We start from the raw sequence: 19,265 nt of genomic DNA, 5'->3' as shown, positions 1-19,265 counted from the left end.
CATATATGATATAATAAATAGGGACATACTATTATATAACGTACATAGGTAAGAATTCACAATAGATTTATAGAATTTCCTTTTTAATTCTTTGTATAGTTGGGAGTCTATATTTACTTGTTATTTCTTGGATTAATGCACACGAAATTGCTCTATTGTCTTTGTATCTTACAGTATTCAATAATTTTCAGGTTACTATTCATTTCTCCTAAATTTTGGTGAGTGCAAGCTGCCCAGCACGGCATTCCCGTATTCCACACTCTTGCTCTCTCCCAAGCGTGACTTTCTATATGAGGAAGCGCTAGCTCTTCAGTCCAATTCCATTTTATTGGGTAATAATAGACCTAGTTAGATGATATGATATGAATAAGAGTTCAAAATCAGAATCTTTAGTCGCATATAACAGTGCGAGGCCAAACGCATCACTAAGCCGTTGAAAAGTTTCCTGTTTTTTTCCTTTTTCTTTTCAAAATTTCAAGACTCTTACATGGTAAGGTCAGTGTTTCGTTAGGTATTCGCTGCTTGATGTTATTCTTAATAGAAAGCACATGCCCTAATAAGAGCACCAAGATTAGAATATACAAGACTGCCATTGACTCCTTGACCTCTTTACTGAACAACTGGATTAATTCTCTATTGCTGTTGCAGCCAAAGGGGAGAGTAGTTATTTATTGTTATAGGTGTGAAAAAACTATATACTGTAAATTCAGACTCATGACATGGTAATACTCAACTGCCTAACCAATATGCCTATAGTTATGACCATTTAACAATGGAGCCATAATTCAAGTTCACGTGTGCCCAACTGTTCTATAGCGGCACTCTTACCAATGGCTAGTGAACTAACAATTGGGACTTTTAGCAGTATCTCTTTCGCTAGAAAACAGTGACTCTCAGTTCTCACCCCCTTATCTTTATTTACTTCTTATCTCCTTATAACCGTCTGGTATTCTATATAACGACAAGTGGTATGTTATTAAGATGACTTCTGATAAAAAGCTATGGACTTTTTGTGTAAATCACAAACATGTAAGTTGAATGATGTATACAGTAGATGAATGATTTTTGGGAAATAATTGTTTGGATGAAAGTGTAGGGAAACTGTGAAACACAGAAGATGCATGTGGTAGAGAGCCATCCATTTGCCCCTCTAATCAGATATGGTTTAAAATACTCACCTCCAAAAACTGATCCTCAAATTTGTGCTTCTCTCTTCATCCATACCCCACTTCCATTTGTCTTTTTCTTAATTCCTATTTAATTAATTTCTTGCCCACTTTGTCAGTATTATTTCTTGTTTTTTTCTCTACTATTTTATCAACCAGTTGTCCACTGATTACATTTCACTCTGCTCAAAGAGTTCTCAACAGCTTGGGAGTCCGAGGTCTGTCCTGTAGACTTCCTTACTCTTTCTTTAGTTTTGTTTTCAAGAATCTTTGGTTGTTTGAGTTCTGTTAGTTGTAAGCTCTATTTACTGCATGCATGTCTCATGCTTTATTTGTTAATTCAAGTGAAGAGTAGCATTTAATGCCTAAAAGACTCAGCTTTCTTACTTTTAGATCATTTGTCTTTGTAGCTTCCTGTTATTCAGTTGGCCTGTTCTGTTTCTGCCAAGCTTATTTCTTTATTCTTATTTGTTATTTCTTCAAAAATGTAAAGTCCCATCTCTCAGTGCTCGTTTCTCTCTTTATCCCGAGTAGGCATATTCTTGTATCATCTAGTCTCATAGAGATTCTATTGTTTATCTTAGTTGCTTTTACATCTTTGATGGATACTTCTTCTTCACTAATTAAGGTGTGTTTGGTATGACAAAAACATTTTTCCGGAAAATATTTTACATGATGAAGTCATTTTTGGTCTTTGATTGCTGCCACCAAAAGGAGTCAATGACTTCCTTCACTTATAGCCAGTGGCGGACCCAGAATTTTGTGCAAGCGGGTTCAATCTTAGAAGTACATAACTTTAGTCGTAAAATAGTAGTTGTCAAGTGGGTTCAAATAAAATATTTATACAAAATTTATGCAGCTTTAATCGCAATTTATACATATACACAGTATTATTTTTTGAAGAAGCGGGTTCAGTTGAACCCGCTTTCCACCATGTGCGTCCGCCACTGCTTATAGCTGGAAGTCATCTTCTTTAATAACCGAGTATTTTTCTTTTGATAAACGAGTAATCCTGGAGGGAGGGCCAATGGTGCACCGCGAAACTCGGTGGATAATGGCCTATTCCTCTACCCTTCTCCACTTACCCAAGCTTTTGCTGCGGCAAAGTTCGAACCGCCGCCTCTTACTTTATATCACTTGCTTTAACTAACTTTTAGACATTATTATCGATCTTTAATACTACTCCATAAAATATCAAAAAGATACTATCATTATACTTTATATAATGATAAGTTACTTATTTATACCCAACCAAACACTGGAAAATGATCTGGATAGAGTGTCTTGAGGTAAAACATTTTCCTTGGTTGCTATCTTGTACTTATGTATGTGCAATAGAGACTTCACAGACTGAGCTTACATAATTATAAGACAACAACTCATCCAGCATCTTAATAGTGCTAAATTTTGTGTAGCGTCAGGAATTTTAAAGGGGGAGCACAAAATAACTTGCTAAAGATGGAGGAAGTAACCAATGTCATGGAGTATGAGGCCATTGCCAAGAAAAAGTTGCCAAAGATGGTTTTTGACTACTATGCCTCTGGTGCTGAAGACCAGTGGACTCTGGCTGAGAACAGAAATGCCTTCTCAAGAATTCTGTAAGCAGCTCTTTGGTCTAATTCCTGAATTTGCGTACGTAAAATAGGACTATTGGGTTATATTCACATATATGTTGTATTCTTTTTCAACTGATACAGGTTTAGGCCCCGTATTCTCATTGATGTGAGCAAAATTGACATGAGCACCACAGTGCTGGGATTCAAGATTTCAATGCCTATCATGATTGCACCAACAGCCATGCAGAAAATGGCACATCCTGAAGGTATACCTTCCACTCATACAAGTTACTTAAAGCTTAATCTTACTATCTGGACTCTATGGGTATAACTAAGAATTTATTTCATGCTATCACAGCTAACCTCAAAGGACAAAATGTCAGTCGATAAGTTAATGGACTATTCAATTAAAGAATTGCTGCAATAAAACTGGAGAATTGTGAATTTGCGTTTGCCAACTCCATGCATTTCTAAAAGGCTCTGAGCTCTGTCTACTCGAGAAAACTGTTGGTTACGTCTGGTTTAATTATTTATCTATAAATGTTAGTAGAGTTCAGATGGCTATAGTTAATTTTGAGGGCTCGAGTATTCTTAATGTGGACAAACTGTTAAGTGTCTTGTAAGTCTGATTACTTGGTTGCTTTATGTAGGGGAGTATGCTACAGCAAGAGCAGCATCAGCAGCAGGGACAATCATGGTTAGTCTCACTTGGTTTTCTATAGCAACTTTAACTTTAGAATAATACCATTGGATTAGAAATATGATGGACTCATAGCTGATCTTACATGATGTCGATAAAAGTATTTTAGGAATCTTTCCGATCCAAATATCATTGCAGCCAATGGTTAGTGCCTTTAAAACTTTTTTTGAAATGAATAGTGCAATTGATACAATTTCAGTCAACTTTGGCTTCTCATTAAGTCTTGCATATACTTGTGGATGAATTGTATAAATAATGCAATTTGATCACTGCCTCTTTATTCAAGCAGCTAAATCAAGTCATAGCCTAGTAAGTTACTGTTATTACTGTCGTGCAAAAGAAAGAGGAATTACTTATTAGAACAACAATTTTCTGGTTCTTCAGAAGGCTCCTGAAGCCTCTTTTATGATTTAAAGGACATGGGAAATATAAAAATAGAATTGAATGTTACTTAGAACGTGGTGTTTTCCACTTTGTTAACGTAACACAAATTTGTGTTTCAGACATTGTCATCTTGGGCCACTTCCAGTGTTGAGGAGGTTGCTTCAACAGGACCTGGCATCCGCTTCTTCCAGCTTTATGTGAGCATGAAGTTGCAGTTAAAATTTAGGACAAATGTACGCACTTTATAAACTGTATCTACCCTCTCATGTATTCAGGTCTACAAGGACAGGAATGTTGTTGCTCAGCTTGTGAGAAGAGCTGAAAGGGCAGGTTTCAAGGCTATAGCCCTTACTGTTGATACCCCAAGGCTGGGACGTAGAGAAGCTGATATTAAGAATAGGTAATATCCTAATACTGTCATATCATTAGGTTATATCGCCTTTTCAGTCAGCGAAGGTGCTTAGTATGAAGCTCGACAAGCTAATTTTATGTCCACCACCTTGCAGGTTTGTTTTGCCACCATTTTTAACTTTGAAAAACTTTGAAGGATTGGACCTTGGCAAGATGGACCAAGTGAGTGGACAAATGGATATTTCTCTGATCCGTGCTTCAAATTCTTGTAAGAATCTATTTATGTATCAACTTAAACTATCTTCTCATTACAGGCAAGTGATTCTGGATTAGCTTCATATGTTGCTGGTCAAATTGATCGCACTTTGAGTTGGAAGGTATATTACCTTTCTTCAGCTCATCCTGCATATTCCATGTTTTATTCTCCTTTTCCATGATTTCGTGAGACTTCAGTAGGCCTAGAACTATTCTTTAATCTCAAATAGGTAGAAACACAAAAGATTTGCAACACACATTTTTTTGGCCATTAAGGAAAAAGAACATCTGCTAGAGCTATAAAAATGTGGTAGTTTCTCGGTTTGTAAGTAGTTCAAATGCACTGGGGTTAAGATTGAAAGTTAAAACTCAATTTGACATTGGAAAAAAAAGATTTGCTGAACTTGCATATCAATTGAAACTGCAATCACCATTCTGTCCTTAAAAATGAATCTCAAGAAAATTTTCACTTGTCAAGAATTTCTTTCTGGACTTGAACAGGATGTTCAGTGGCTCCAGACTATCACTTCATTGCCAATCCTGGTGAAGGGTGTACTTACGGCTGAGGATGGTATATGACTCAATACTCTATCAAAGCTATCGTCCTCTATTATTCAGTCCTATGCTCATGCAGTAATACTGAAACAATTTTCCACCTTGCACTTGCAGCTAGGCTTGCAGTTCAAGCTGGAGCAGCTGGTATCATCGTGTCTAACCATGGTGCTCGCCAACTCGATTATGTCCCTTCAACAATCATGGCTCTTGAAGAGGTAGGTGACTTGCTTCTAAAAGTCGTTATTCTTTATGGTTTCTGTTACCTGTTCTTTGTCTGTAAGTTTTTGTTGGGAGCTTCTATAAACATTTTGATGTGCTCCATTCGTGCTATCATTCTAGGTTGTGAAAGCTGCACAAGGCCGGATTCCTGTATTCTTGGATGGAGGTGTCCGCCGTGGAACAGATGTCTTCAAAGCTTTGGCACTTGGAGCTTCAGGCATTTTTGTAAGTAACATACACTGATTTGACCTAGATTGGCATAGAACTCAATGTTTTATCTATATCTATTCACTAGTAGACCAAGTAGTGCCTTTTTACCAAAATTCTGCCATGAGAATGATCAACAATCTGAAAAAGATTGTAATGCTTCCTTGTAGTCGTGGTTATCTTCCCTTTCTCTTGATCGATAGTCGTAGTTATCTTCCCCTTTTAGGGCTCTATATTGGGAAATTCAAAGTTAATACTGACAGCTCTAGTATTTGTAGTAGAAGTCCCTTGCATTTTCGAGAACCAAGAAAAAGTAGGCATTCTACCTACGTAATTAATTATTATTGGCTAAGTACACAGTGGCATATTATTCTGTGTTTCCTTCTCGTCTTTATACATTTAGTAAGTGACATTCTGTGGTGGCCTTCACAGATTGGAAGGCCAGTAGTTTTCTCACTGGCTGCTGAAGGAGAAGCTGGAATCAAAAAAGTGTTGCAAATGTTGCGCGATGAGTTTGAGCTAACTATGGCATTGAGTGGTTGCCGCTCACTGAACGAGATAACCCGCAACCATATTGTCACTGAATGGGATGCTCCACGTGCTGCTCTTCCAGCCCCAAGGTTGTGAAAATGTACCTCAAGTGTCAAATTGTTTCATCAAAGCAAAGTATTGCTTCACTGTTTCAGAAGCTTATATTTTGGTTTTGAATACTTGTTTCTGTTTAATGAGTTTACGAATATGTTAAGCTTTACTCAGTAATCGAAAACTGATAAATTCTGATAAATGGCCAGATATGCCTCCATTTGTACATCCTCTATTTCTATATATCATCATATTGTGGAACTTCTCGCATAAAGTTCTCTGCTCAATAGGCAATACTTAGCAGAGGTAGAAATTTTCTTGTTTGTGGAATGAGTTGTTCTTGGTTGGAACACACTTGTTGTAGATCTGCATCTTCAAATTCTTGACATGCCGGATTTGAGATATTGGATATATGCTTATACCAAATAGACATAAAAGGTTATAATTTATAGAAACACAGAATGTGACATATGTAATATGCCTATAAATCTAATCTTTCAGCATTCTTTTTAAATTCTCCCATCTAAGTTTTCTGTCATGATTCATGAAGTATTTGTCCTTCCTTTCCCATAATATAGATAAAATGCATCCTTCACAGTCTATAAAGTGGTCTCTTCAACTACTGTTTTGACTTTATTAGTATTCTGCAACATCAAAATTAGTTTGGACTATTATTAGAATCACTCAAAGAGTTAGATATGATAGTTAACTTCTACTGTGAAGTCGGTATACAAGTTTTAATCTCTCTCAGAATTGTTTCTGCTTGACGAGAGATCACTGAATTATAAGTGCTCCTATACAGATTTTATATGTCTGTTGCATTCCAGATTTATCCGAACTACTTGATGTTGTGACGTGTGATGTAGATGCTTGGATAAAATTTGGTAGAGAAAATAAATTATGGAAGGGAGCCTTGGAGCAATAATAAAGTTGTCTCCGTGTGATCAATATATAGGTCACGGGTTCGAGCCGTGGAAGCAACCATTAATGCTTGTATTAGGGTAGACTGTTTACATCGTATTCCCTGGGGTGCGGTTGTGATGACCCAAAATGTCATCTTTAAATTTAATGATTAATTATGTGATATAAGCACTATTTACCATTACTCGACTTGCGTGTGCAGTCCGTAAAAAAAATTTCGGAAAGTTTTCAAGTGAAAAATGGATTAAAATGTGAATTAGATGCTTAAAACACAACTAAGTTGACTTTGGTCAACATATTGAGCAAACGGACTCGGATCAGTATTTTGACAGTTCCGGTAGGTCCGTATCGTGAATTGGGACTTGGGCGTATGCTCGAAATCAAATTCCGAGGTCCCTAGCCCGAGATATGGAATTTTGACGAAAAATTTAAAGTTTAAGTTCATATAGTGATCGGATGTCGAATTATGTGAAAATGACCCCGGAATAGAATTTTGATGATTCCAACAGCTCTGTATGGTGATTTTGGACTTAGGAGCGTGATCGGATTTTTATTTGGAAGTCCGTAGTGAATTAGGCTTGAAATGCCGAAAGTTGAATTTTTGGGAAGTTTGACCGAGGGGTTGACTTTTTGATATCGGGGTTGAAATCCGATTCTGAAAATTTTTATAGCTCAGTTATGTCATTTATGACTTGCGTGCAAAATTTTAGGTCAATCGGACTTGATTTGATAGGTTCCGGTGTTGTTTGTAGAAATTGAAAATTTCAAAGTTCATTAGGCTTGAATCTATGTGTGATTCATGATTTTAGCGTTGTTTGATGTGATTTGAGATTTCAAATAAGTTCGTATGATGTTTTAGGACTTGTTGGTGTATTGGGTTGAGGTCTCGAGGGCCTCGGGTGAGTTTTGGATGGTTAACGGATCAAAAATGGGACTTAAACAGCTGCTGCAAATTCTCTTCTGCTGTGCAATCGAGCCTCAGAAATCGAGTCGAGGATCGAAGGAAGGCTCGAGATCCATGATCGAAGGCCACTAATCGAAGGCCCAGGATCGAGAGTTATGACCAAGGCCAGTGATCGAAGTCCATAAGGATCGAAGCCATGATCGATAGCCAGGATCGACGGCTGTGATCGAGCCCCAAGGTCGAGGGCCATGATCGGACTCCCATGATCGAGGTCAGGATCGGACTCTTATGATCGAGGTGCAGGATCGGACTCCACGGCCGAGGTCAGCCTGGACAAATCCGTAAGTTATAAAAATATGGGGGTTTCGTCCCATTCGCCATTTTTAACAATTTGGAGCTTGAGCAGAGGCGATTTTTGATATATCTTCAAGGAAAAACATTGGGGGTAAGTGTTCTTAACTCAATCTTGGTTAGATTACCCGAATCCATCACTGTTTTTAACATTTAATTGGTGATTTAAGTTGGAAAAATTTGAAAACCCTCTTGGATAGATTTGTGGATTTGAGGGTCGAATCGTTATTGGAATTTAGTCATTTTGGTATGGTTAGACTCGTGGTTGAATGAGCGTTCATATTTCGTAACTTTCGCCGGATTTCGAGACATGGGCCCCACGGGCTATTTTTTAGTTAATTTCGGATTTTTATTGAAAAAAATGTAGTATTTCGTATATAATTAATTCTATAATTTTTGTTGACTGTATCGAATTAATTATGACTAGATACGAGTCGATCGGAGTCGGAAAATCGAGGAAAAAGCATAATACTTGATTAAATTGGAGCAAGTCGAGGTAAGTGATTTGTCTAACCTTGTGTGGGAAAATTTCCCCTAGAATTGATATTAATGTGATTATTGATATGTGTTGAAAATCGTGTACACGAGGTGACGAGTGTGTACACGGGCTAAATGTGAAAGATTATATTTTTAAATTGTGTAGATCATTGTTGCGCAATTATTAAATTATTTTATCTTGTTATATTCTTCATCATTGATATGTGATATATATTTTAGATTTGTTTACCTTTTTTCTGCTAATTGTTTTACCTGTTTAATTAAAACTTGGTTTCTTTTATACTGTGCATTATTTGAAGGTTGATTTTCTTTAAATTAAATATTATTAATATGAAGTATTTGACATTTTTAAATTTGATATTGAAGCAACGTATTAAAAATTTAAAATATTATTTTCTGAGTTATTTATTCTTGAATATTTACGTAAGATTTTTTTTGGATTATCACGTTTAATTGGTGATTTAAGTTGAAAAAATTTGAAAACCCTCTTGGATAGATTTGTGGATTTGAGGGTCGAATCGTTATTGGAATTTAGTCATTTTGGTATGGTTAGACTCGTGGTTGAATGGGCGTTCATATTTCGTAACTTTCGCCGGATTTCGAGACATGGGCCCCACAGGCCATTTTTTAGTTAATTTCGGATTTTTATTGAAAAAATATAGTATTTCGTATAGAATTAATTCTATAATTTTTGTTGACTGTATCGAATTAATTATGACTAAATACGAGTCGATCGGAGTCGAAAAATCGAGGAAAAAGCATAATACTTGATTAAATTGGAGCAAGTCGAGGTAAGTGACTTGTCTAACCTTGTGTGGGAAAATTTCTCCTAGAATTGATATTAATGCGATTATTGATATGTGTTGAAAGTTGTGTACACGAGGTGACGAGTGTGTACACGGGCTAAATGTGAAAGATTATATTTTTAAATTGTGTAGATTATTGTTGCGCAGTTATTAAATTATTTTATCTTGTTATATTCTTCATCATTGATATGTGATATATATTTTAGATTTGTTTACATTTTTTCTGCTAATTGTTTTACCTGTTTAATTAAAACTTGGTTTCTTTTATACTGTGCATTATTTGAAGGTTGATTTTCTTTAAATTAAATATTATTAATATGAAGTATTTGACATTTTTAAATTTGATATTGAAGCAACGTATTAAAAATTTAAAATATTATTTTTCTGAGTTATTTATTCTTGAATATTTACGTAAGATTTTTTTTGGATTATTCTGGCATGAGCCGTGAGCTCTTTATTATTGAAAAATATTGTTGTTGATTTTTTGTGGAAAATTAAAATATTGGACACTTGATGTACAAATTGTGATATATTGTGATATTGATACGCATGCGGTGGTATAAGGTCTGGGTGTTAAAACACATTCGTTGAGATAAGGGTGGCTTGATATGCGTGGGTAGTAGGGGTGACTACTAGAAGTCATGCGGTGTGATAAGGGTGGCTAAACTGCGAGATGCTATTTCGGGGAAAAAAATATTTTCTTTAAATAAATTGTGAAGGCTCCCGCTGTGGTATAAGGAAATGAGATATTGTGAATTTGTTTATGATTTGGAACTACGAGACGGTACCTCGGGAGTGCCCTTGCTGATATTGATTTATGGCCGCAGTTGCCTTTGATTATTATTGTGATTTTCTTCAAGTTGAAAAGAATTTTGTTTTGTTTCCACGAGGTATTTATTTGCTATTATTTGATGTAATTAAATGTGACATACTATTTGATTCATTTCCATTGTCATTTTATCTTATAATATTATTTAAACATTTTACCATGCCATTATTTATTCTCCAGTAAGGCCTGACCTGACCTCGTCACTACTCTACCGAGGTTAGGCTTAGCACTTATTGGGTACCGATGTGATGTACTCATACTACGCTTCTGCACATCTTTTTGTGCAGATCCAGGTACACCTTATCAGATCACGCATCAGTAAACTAGCTGTACGAGGAGATTTCGAGGTATATCTGCCAGCGTCCGCAGACTCCAGAGTCCACTTCTATCTTACTATGTTGTCTTCCTTATTTGCTTTAGACTCTGATGTATAGAGACATAGAGAATAAATTTTTAAAAGCTTGTGACTTATTTCTACCGGGTTTTGGGAGTTGAAATTGTTTGAATTGTAGTTTATTTATTTCAGATATTTATTATTATTCCGCATTGATAGGCTTACCTAGTCTTAGAGACTAGGTGTCATCACTACATCCTACGGAGGGAATTTGGGATCGTGACAACGGTCCTTCCCCGAAACTTGCGTGAACACGAGATGCTTTGTGCACCACACTGCTCTTTTTTAGAGGCACAAAACAAAATGGAGAAGGAAGTCACAACATAAGTACGAAATTTTCAATGTGTCTTTGCACGAATAAACTTCGTACTAAATTTGGATAAAAGAGCAGGATTATCCTAAATCAATGGTTTAACATATAATCAAATTAGGATGCCTCGTAGTCGTAGAATTCGTATAGATAATGATAACTAGTTTGGAGTTGTAGTTGGTTGAATGATATGTGGTGCACCAACAATACATAAGCATTTTTTGAAGCTTTTACTATAGAAGCCATGGCTTGTAGCCTTGTACCGTTGTAAACTTGATACTTGTACAGTTATACTACACAAACTTCAAAATGCACAAGACGATAGTGCGCTGAAAACATCATATATGGAAGTTATAGGTAATTACTAGCAGGTCGCTTCTTGAATATGTGACTTACTGCCACTGCTAAAAAACAGCCGTTTACCGACGCAGCAGTATCGACGGACTTTTTTCCGTCGGTATTCTTAGAGACTTTCCGATGGAGTCCCTCGGTACTTTTGAACTTTTTAATTTCTAATATTTTTAAAAAATAATCGACGGACAACTCTCGATAAATAATGATATTTTGACCGGTCAAAATTTAATTGGTTGTACCGATGCACTCCGTCGGTAATTTACCGACGGACTCCCTCGGAACATTTTGTATTTATATTTTTGAATTATTTTTTTTAGGTACTGACGGTGTCTATCGGTGCTTTTAAAAAAAAATAAATGAAAAAAAAATAAAGTTATCGACATATTCAATCGTTATTGCATTTACATAATATTTTGAATTTTGTTCTTACAATACCGATGGACTTCCGTCAGTAATTTAAATATATAATCTTATACATAATTATTTTGTATTTTTTATTATTCTATACCGAGGGAGGCCGTCGGTAAGTCCCTCGATAAGTATTTACTTAATTATCGTAGTGGTTTATAGCCTATTTATTAAAATTTACACTAAGTGTAGGTAATTACACAACTTAAAAAAATATTAGTGGTAATTAGCTTAGTAATTTATAATTACACTAAGTAAAAGTGAATTTGTAGTATCCTTAGCTACATTGATTAACCTATACATTAATAGTTACACACTAAGAAGAAGTGTATTAGTCGTTTTTCGTAAGAAATATTAGTGATGGTTTATCTTATAAATTGATAATTACTGTAAGTAGAAGTGTATTAACAGTGTTCTTAAGTAACGTTAACGATTGATTATCATACACATTGATAATATACTAAGTAAACGTGTATTAGTTATATTTAGCTTGTAGATTGATAATTATACGAAGTATAAGTGTATTAATAATATATTTGGAAGTAATGTTGGTGATTGATATATTAGCTTGTATATATTGATAATAGCACTAAGTATTAGTGAACTAGTGGCATCCTTATATAAGTAATGTTAGTGATTGATTAGCCTATACATTGATAATTATACACTAAATGAAAGTGTATTAATGCCATTTGTGAGAAATGTTAGTGATTCTTTATCTCTAAATTGGCAATTAAAGTAAGTAGAGGTTTATTAGTGGTATCGTTAAGTAGTGCTAATAATTGATTAGCCTATATATTAATAGTTACACTAAGCAGAAGTGTAATAGTTATAATTATCTTATAGATTGATAATTACACTAAGTAGAAGTGTACTAAGAATATATCCTTAAGTAATGTTAGTGATACACTAACCTATACATTGATAATTACACACTAGGTAGAAGTTTATTAATAGTATACTGACAAATATTGGTAATTATTTAATTATCTTAAATTGACAACTAAAGTAAGTAAGACTATATTAGCAATATCGTTAATTAATATTAATAATTTATTAGGCAATTCATTGATAATTACATTAAGTAAGAAGTGTAATAGTTACAATTAGCTTATAGATATTGGTAATTACACTAAGTAAAAGTGTACACACTAAGGATGCATCCTTAAGTAAATGTTAGTGATGCACTAGCCTATACATTGATAATTACACACTAAGTAGAAGTTTATTAATGATACACTGACAAATATTGGTAATTATTTAATTATCTTTAATTGACAACTAAAGTAAGTAAAACTATATTAGCAATATTATTAATTAATATTAATAATTTATTAGGCAATTCATTGATAATTATATTAAATATAGAAGTATAATAGTTACAATTAGCTTATAGATTTTGATAATTACACTAAGTAGAAGTGTACGCACTAAGAATATATCCTTAAGTAATGTTAGTGATTCACTAGCCTATACATTATTAATTACACACTAAATAGAAGTTTATTAATGGTATACGTGAAAAATCTTAGTGATTATTTAATTATCTTAAATTGATAACTAAAGTAAGTAGAAATATATTAGTTGTATCATTAATTAATATTAATAATTAATTAGCTAGTATCCTTAAGTTATGTTAGGTTCAATTACATTGTAAATTGTAATTACAAGTGTATCAGTGATAATTAATTAGCTTATAAATTGATAATTATACCAGAATTATGGGTCATTAATTTTGGTTTATATAATTACATGTTTGCTAATTACTTAACCAAACTTAAACATAAATTAATTTGTTTAACAAATAAGCACTCCGCCTCCCTGCTTAAACATAAACATAAACTTTAAACACTCCGCCTCACTGCTTCTAGGGCAAATCCCCGCTTCACTGGCGTCGTCGGCACTCAATCCAAGCGGCCATCGTCGGCGGCGGCGGCGGCAATAAACGGCCATCGTCGGCACTCAGACTCCTCTCCATCTCCGGTAAGTTTTCTTCCATCGTCGGCCATTGAGGTCGTTTTTGGGGGTGGTTTGAGTTCACAAATTCTCATAGTAATGTGAAGGGGAAGGGAGGTTTAGGATAAGAGGAAAGGAAAGAGAAGGGTCTGGTGAAGATGAATCTTAGACCTTGATGGGCTTTATTTTAGTATTCCATCCTCAAGTCTTCTTCAAAAATGGTTTTGCAATCACTCAATTAAGTAGAGCCAAATTGGGTCAAGTGTGAAGTCCCTTGGAGAATGCTCAATCTTTTTTCTGTTTAGAGAGAGATTTCGGCGTTAATTGCACTGTCCTATAAGCATCTACTTCCCATTTAAGAAAGACACTATACAATGAAGACCAGGTTTTAATTGTAGAGTTTCTTAAGGCCAGACTCAAATGAACTCAAACTTCTTTATGTGTGAAATTTTCATAAGTAATAGCCGTCTTCGCGGAGAGCAACATAAGTATTTGGAAATATTTCATCTTTAAGAGGCAGTATGTATGATAAGACAGTTTATAGACACCTTGGTTTAATATCATGAGGAAAATATAAAGAACTCCTTCGAATTTACAAAGCCAAAACAAAAATAAAAATAGAGACAACTGCTTGAATAGTTTGACAATACGCATACTGCCTCTTAACGAAGAGAGTGCCTGTTTTCAAATTCCGTTGGCATTTGTTGCTGATTTTTATTGCTTAGTTTATGTGAAGGACTTGTAATAAATGAGTTTTTCTCTATGACCAGGGGCCAAACACATTGGTGGTTGTACACGTACATTCTCTGATCAGTCTTATGCTTTCACCGTGCATTTGCAGAAACAAAGTATTGCTATTCTATGTTTTTTCCTTGAAAATAATGATTTGACTTGATTCCCAAGTTTATAACCTATTACGACATTGTCGGCCTTGTGAAGAGTTCTAGTTATTAAGTATCTTGCGAGGCTGTTTGTAGACCGTTAGCAACAGACTCTCGTGGATTATTGTAAAAAAAATGAGTGGTTGGTATTGTATGTCGTACCTACAGAAGTTGTGCTGAATTAATGAAGATAAAGCTTTATAGCTAATGAACAGAGTACCTTTTCTAGTTCAATTCTCTAGACAATCTTTGCAATATCTCAATTAACTCCAACTACTGTTGAATACTTGAATAACATTCATAATTATTGGAACATGAAAAAACTTGTCGGAGGAGTTGAATTACTGTTGTGGTTTTTTTTCTTTGGGTACAGATACTATTAAGCTGTATCGGAAAGGAGAACTTGAACCTTTGCTACAAGATTTGGTCTTATTCTATTTAGCTTAGAATAACTATGTTTCTTCTGTTGTAATTGTTATAATATTAAATGAGTAAGAATAATAAATTTTTTGTTTGTATATGTAGATGGAACATCGTATGTGGATGTACGATAGGAATCTTCCTAATCGGTGGGGTTTAAGAGATGAATTTGTACAGGGTGTTGATGAGTTTATTAATCATGCTAAGTCATTTAGCCAAAATAAGGGGATGATTAGGTGCCCTTGTGCGAAATGCAAGTGTAGAAAATGGTTGAAACTAGAGGATGTTAAGACTGATCTATATAGTAAGGTCTTTATGGATAATTACTATGTGTGGACTAGCCATGGAGAGGCTGAGGGTAGTGATGGTAATATTTATAACCATAATTTTGATATTGGTGAAAGTAGTCAAGATCCTAGATTACATGAAATGGTTATGGATGCTTTTGGAATGTATAATGAGGGTGAGAACCAACAATATGTTGATCAAGTTCCCAATGAAGAGGCAAATCATTTTTATGCACAGTTAGAGTCTGCTAGTCGTCCACTTTCCGATCTGTAGCGACTAGACTACTAAGTATTAAACCAGATGCCAGTGTTTCTCAAGCGGGCATGGACTCTATGATTGAGCTTATGAAAGAACTTAATCCGAACCTAGACATACCCGATAATTACTATAAGGCAAAGAGATTGGCTTCCAAGTTAGGACTTTCTTCAGAGAGAATTGATTGTTGTGAAAAGGGTTGCATGTTGTATTATAAGGATGATGCAATTTTAGAGAATTGTAAATTCTGTGGAATGTCTAGCTTTAAACAGCTTGCCAACGGGAATAAGGTTTGCGGTTAAGTCTATGCATTATTTACCTCTTATACCAAGGCTAAAAAGGTTGTATGCATCGATGAGTTCTACTCCACGCATGAGACGCACTTAGGAATGACATCGACTCCCTCAAGGCTTAAGTGAATCACTTAATCGGTCTGCCTCACTCTCCGCCAAAAAGCCACATTCATGAAGAGGATGAAAGTGATGAAAATAATATAAATCATGAAGAAGATAGGGGGGAATCCGAAGACGAGGAGTGATTTTATGTTTGGTTGGATTGTTGTTTAGTTGGATGTTAACTTTGAATGTTACACTTTGAAGTTTGGTTGGATAGTTTTGATGTTTGGGTAGTTTATAAAGTTTTGTTGTTGTTAAGTTGAGCTTTATTGTGGTTGCATTTTTGTTTGTATTGTAATGTTCTAGCTGGTAGGTCTATTGTAATATTCTGGCTGGCAGGTGGTGCAGCAAAAAATAGGCACTCCCTGGCAAAAATGTATCAGATTTACCGAGGGACTTACCGACAGAGTCCGTCGGAACAATTATTCATTTTCAATCCAGCATTATTAATTAGCGAGGGAGTCCGTCGGTAGTCTTGAACCAAATTTTCAAATTTTGTTAAAATTACCGACAGATACCATCGGGATATAAATTTATTCATATTTTTAATTTTTAAATTACTAAATTAAAATTCTAAACTTACCGATGGTGTCCGTCGGTATTATTAAATTATTATTTTTAATTTACCGACAGACATCCGTCGGTATTGATATTATTAATATTATATTATTTTATAATATACCGACGGATATCCATCGGTAAGTAAAATTATTTGACCAACCACTATCAGAAATGTACCGATGGCTTTCCGATGGGGTCCATCAGTAATTACCGACGGATTTTGTCGATTTATGTTACCGAGGAAGGATTTACCTACCAACTACTTACCGACAGACTTTCGCCGGTAAAGCCTTGTTACCGAGGGACGTCCGTCGGTAATTGGCGTTGGTAAAGAGGTGATTTTTAGTAGTGTGCGTTATTTTCTTTTCCCTCCTGATTTTCTTTGGAAATACTTTGGGAGAAGTGCACAAGTAGCCGCTTTTACGATCATTATTAAAATAATAATTGAAGTTTACAAAATATAGTCGCTTCATAATCAAACTTCAGATCATTGGGATAATTCTTACAAAGAGTTGGGGCTGGGTTAATTATTTTTTCCAGCAGGTCGCTTCTTTAATATGTGACTACTGCATTAACTTTTCCCCCCTATTTTCTTATGAAATACTTTGGGCGCAAGTAGCCACTTTTAGGATTGCTATTTAAGTAATAGTCTAAGTTTATACAATGTAGCCACTTTTAGGATCGCTATTTAAGTAATAGTCAAAGTTTATAAAATAAAGCCGCTTCATAATCAAACTTCAAATTATCAGGTTTGAAGTTAGAGTCTTAAGTTTGAATGCAATTCAAATTCAGCGATTTCAGATGAAATTTGAACCGCAGCCTAACTTTAGTTTTGAAAGTTTGAAATTTTTTAACTTTTAGACCTTCGGGTAAGTTATGTCAATTTAAAACTTTAGACTCGGAGGTCTAAAAAGTAGAAGTAGCAACAACAACAGTAAGAGCCAATCTGAAATGTGTTAAAAATGACCAGTATTTAATAATTTTTAAAAATGATATATGTTGACCAGAAAAGAAAAAGGAATAAACGGCGTCCTATATAAGATATTACTAAACGTTAGCGCACAGTAGTGTAGCCATAAAAAATACAGCAGAAAAAAATGCAGAAAAAATTTAGTGTTGCCATTTTTTCGAAATTATTATTTATAATAAAACATTCTTTATGATAAAACCTTTAACTTCACATAATAGTATTATCTATCTATATATATACTATATTAAAAGCACAATAACCCTTACTGAAATATCGTTCGCCTTTTTTATCCTTTAAAAATAGATTTCACATTGGATAAAATTGTAATTTAATTATTCTCCTAAAATATAGGATTTTAAAATCAAATAAAATTATGATTATAAAATCTTTCATTATTTGAACTATATAGAAACTCATAATTTTTTAAAACTATTGAAATTTATTATAAATAAACCAATTTGACTTTTCTAGATCCTTTTACCCATAAAAAAAAACACTCCAAAATTTAGAAGAAAGAAACTAATTTGAATTAAACTATAATTCCTTCAAGATGCGTAAGAAGGAAATTTTATCTACTTTTGCCTTTGAATTGTGTTTGTTTCTGACTACCAAGTGGTAGCCAAGGGTCTCTAACAAATTTTATTGTTAATTTGATTTCTTTGAAATATTTTTTTTGAAAAAAAAGTATCCTAAATGTAAATAAAAAAGGAAATTAACTTTTTAAGAAGGAACAAAGTTGTCTTTAAATATTTAGCAATTCCTAATTGAGTGTAATTACAATTTTATCTAATATGAATTATGAAATACACTTTAATTTACAACTTTGCTACTTGTCAAACAAAAACTTATGAATAGTTTATTTTACCTTTTTAATTACTCCTAACATTTTGAATTTTACAAATGTTATATTTTTATATTGAATATAATTTATTTCTTTTTGTTTTTGGAAACTGCCAAGTTCATTTAATTCAAAGTAAAAAACGGACCATCCTTTCTTCTTTATAAAATTATAGGTAATGTATCTTTGTCTCCAAAACCAAGAATATTATAACACACATAATCATTTATATATGAACATATCTTTTTGTAATGTTGATAGATCATATTATCCTTCAATGGTGTACTGTTTCTTCAAAATATTATAAATCTAAAATAATAAAATTATTTAATATTGAATAATAGATATAACTTTAGCATATTCATATTTCATAGTATAATTGCGATGATCCTCTTTATTGTTCATTTTCTTATAATCATATAAGCTTATTACATTTAGCTTAACCTTTTAAATAGTTTCCTATAAAGAACTTTAAAGGTTACATACTAACTTACATATTGTCGTGAGTAATGCTAATACAAATTAACATATTGTGCTTATTCTGAGCTTCTAAACTAAATAAAAGCCCATGTATCAAAATCCAAATATAAGGATTTTATGGAGTGACGTTCTTTTCTTATAGAAATAGTTAAACAAAATTGACATTCATATTTTAGGATCTTAGCTATTTTATCTAGTCTTTATTCTATAAATCAAGATATTTTTCATAATATTTATGTGATATTTAAAAAGATTTTGATCGTAATATCGGGTACACGCGCAACGCGTGTACCGTAAAACTAGTCATTTATATTAGTAAGAGGTAACTTAAATAAATTAGATGATATACATGTATTTTCAATATGTTACCTTTGATATTGTTGTAAAAAAGTATATATTTACTAATATGAAGATTTAAGTAATTTAATTCAAAGTTCTAAAACTTTTTTAGTGTTAAAGAATAGATAGTCT

The 19,265-nt window shown here is 33.8% G+C and overlaps 2 protein-coding genes across 2 annotated transcripts; both read left to right on the top strand.

Moving 5' to 3' along the window:
• The first annotated feature begins 1,242 nt into the window (after nucleotides 1–1,242).
• On the top strand, nucleotides 1,243–6,236 carry LOC104108201 (glycolate oxidase-like). The gene is made up of 12 exons (XM_009617183.4): nucleotides 1,243–1,384; nucleotides 2,582–2,764; nucleotides 2,864–2,988; nucleotides 3,373–3,419; nucleotides 3,926–4,003; nucleotides 4,082–4,206; nucleotides 4,313–4,379; nucleotides 4,472–4,534; nucleotides 4,914–4,983; nucleotides 5,082–5,182; nucleotides 5,307–5,411; nucleotides 5,826–6,236. The coding sequence occupies exons 2-12, from the start codon at nucleotides 2,625–2,627 to the stop codon at nucleotides 6,018–6,020; spliced, it is 1,116 nt and encodes a 371-aa protein (XP_009615478.1). The 5' UTR covers nucleotides 1,243–1,384; nucleotides 2,582–2,624; the 3' UTR covers nucleotides 6,021–6,236.
• A 7,362-nt stretch (nucleotides 6,237–13,598) lies between these two features.
• On the top strand, nucleotides 13,599–16,381 carry LOC104108202 (uncharacterized). The gene is made up of 3 exons (XM_009617184.4): nucleotides 13,599–13,733; nucleotides 14,477–14,554; nucleotides 15,113–16,381. The coding sequence occupies exons 2-3, from the start codon at nucleotides 14,525–14,527 to the stop codon at nucleotides 15,566–15,568; spliced, it is 486 nt and encodes a 161-aa protein (XP_009615479.1). The 5' UTR covers nucleotides 13,599–13,733; nucleotides 14,477–14,524; the 3' UTR covers nucleotides 15,569–16,381.
• Nucleotides 16,382–19,265: the final 2,884 nt, after the last annotated feature.

This window comes from Nicotiana tomentosiformis, chromosome 7 (assembly GCF_000390325.3).
Source record: "Nicotiana tomentosiformis chromosome 7, ASM39032v3, whole genome shotgun sequence".
Lineage (NCBI taxonomy): Eukaryota > Viridiplantae > Streptophyta > Magnoliopsida > Solanales > Solanaceae > Nicotiana > Nicotiana tomentosiformis.
The sequence above is the reverse complement of the archived record's forward strand: the minus strand, read 5'-3'. Positions and strand labels throughout refer to the sequence as shown.

What these genes read in the sequence shown, in the direction of transcription:
- LOC104108201 (XM_009617183.4), top strand. Translation starts at nt 2,625, where the DNA reads ATGGAGGAAGTAACCAATGTCATGGAGTATGAGGCCATTGCCAAGAAA. An exon ending in CAGCAGCAGGGACAATCATG is followed by an intron (nt 3,420 to 3,925) that starts GTTAGTCTCACT and finishes TTTGTGTTTCAG; the next exon opens with ACATTGTCATCTTGGGCCAC. An exon ending in TTGGAGCTTCAGGCATTTTT is followed by an intron (nt 5,412 to 5,825) that starts GTAAGTAACATA and finishes TGGCCTTCACAG; the next exon opens with ATTGGAAGGCCAGTAGTTTT.
- LOC104108202 (XM_009617184.4), top strand. Translation starts at nt 14,525, where the DNA reads ATGCTTTCACCGTGCATTTGCAGAAACAAA. An exon ending in CGTGCATTTGCAGAAACAAA is followed by an intron (nt 14,555 to 15,112) that starts GTATTGCTATTC and finishes TTGTATATGTAG; the next exon opens with ATGGAACATCGTATGTGGAT.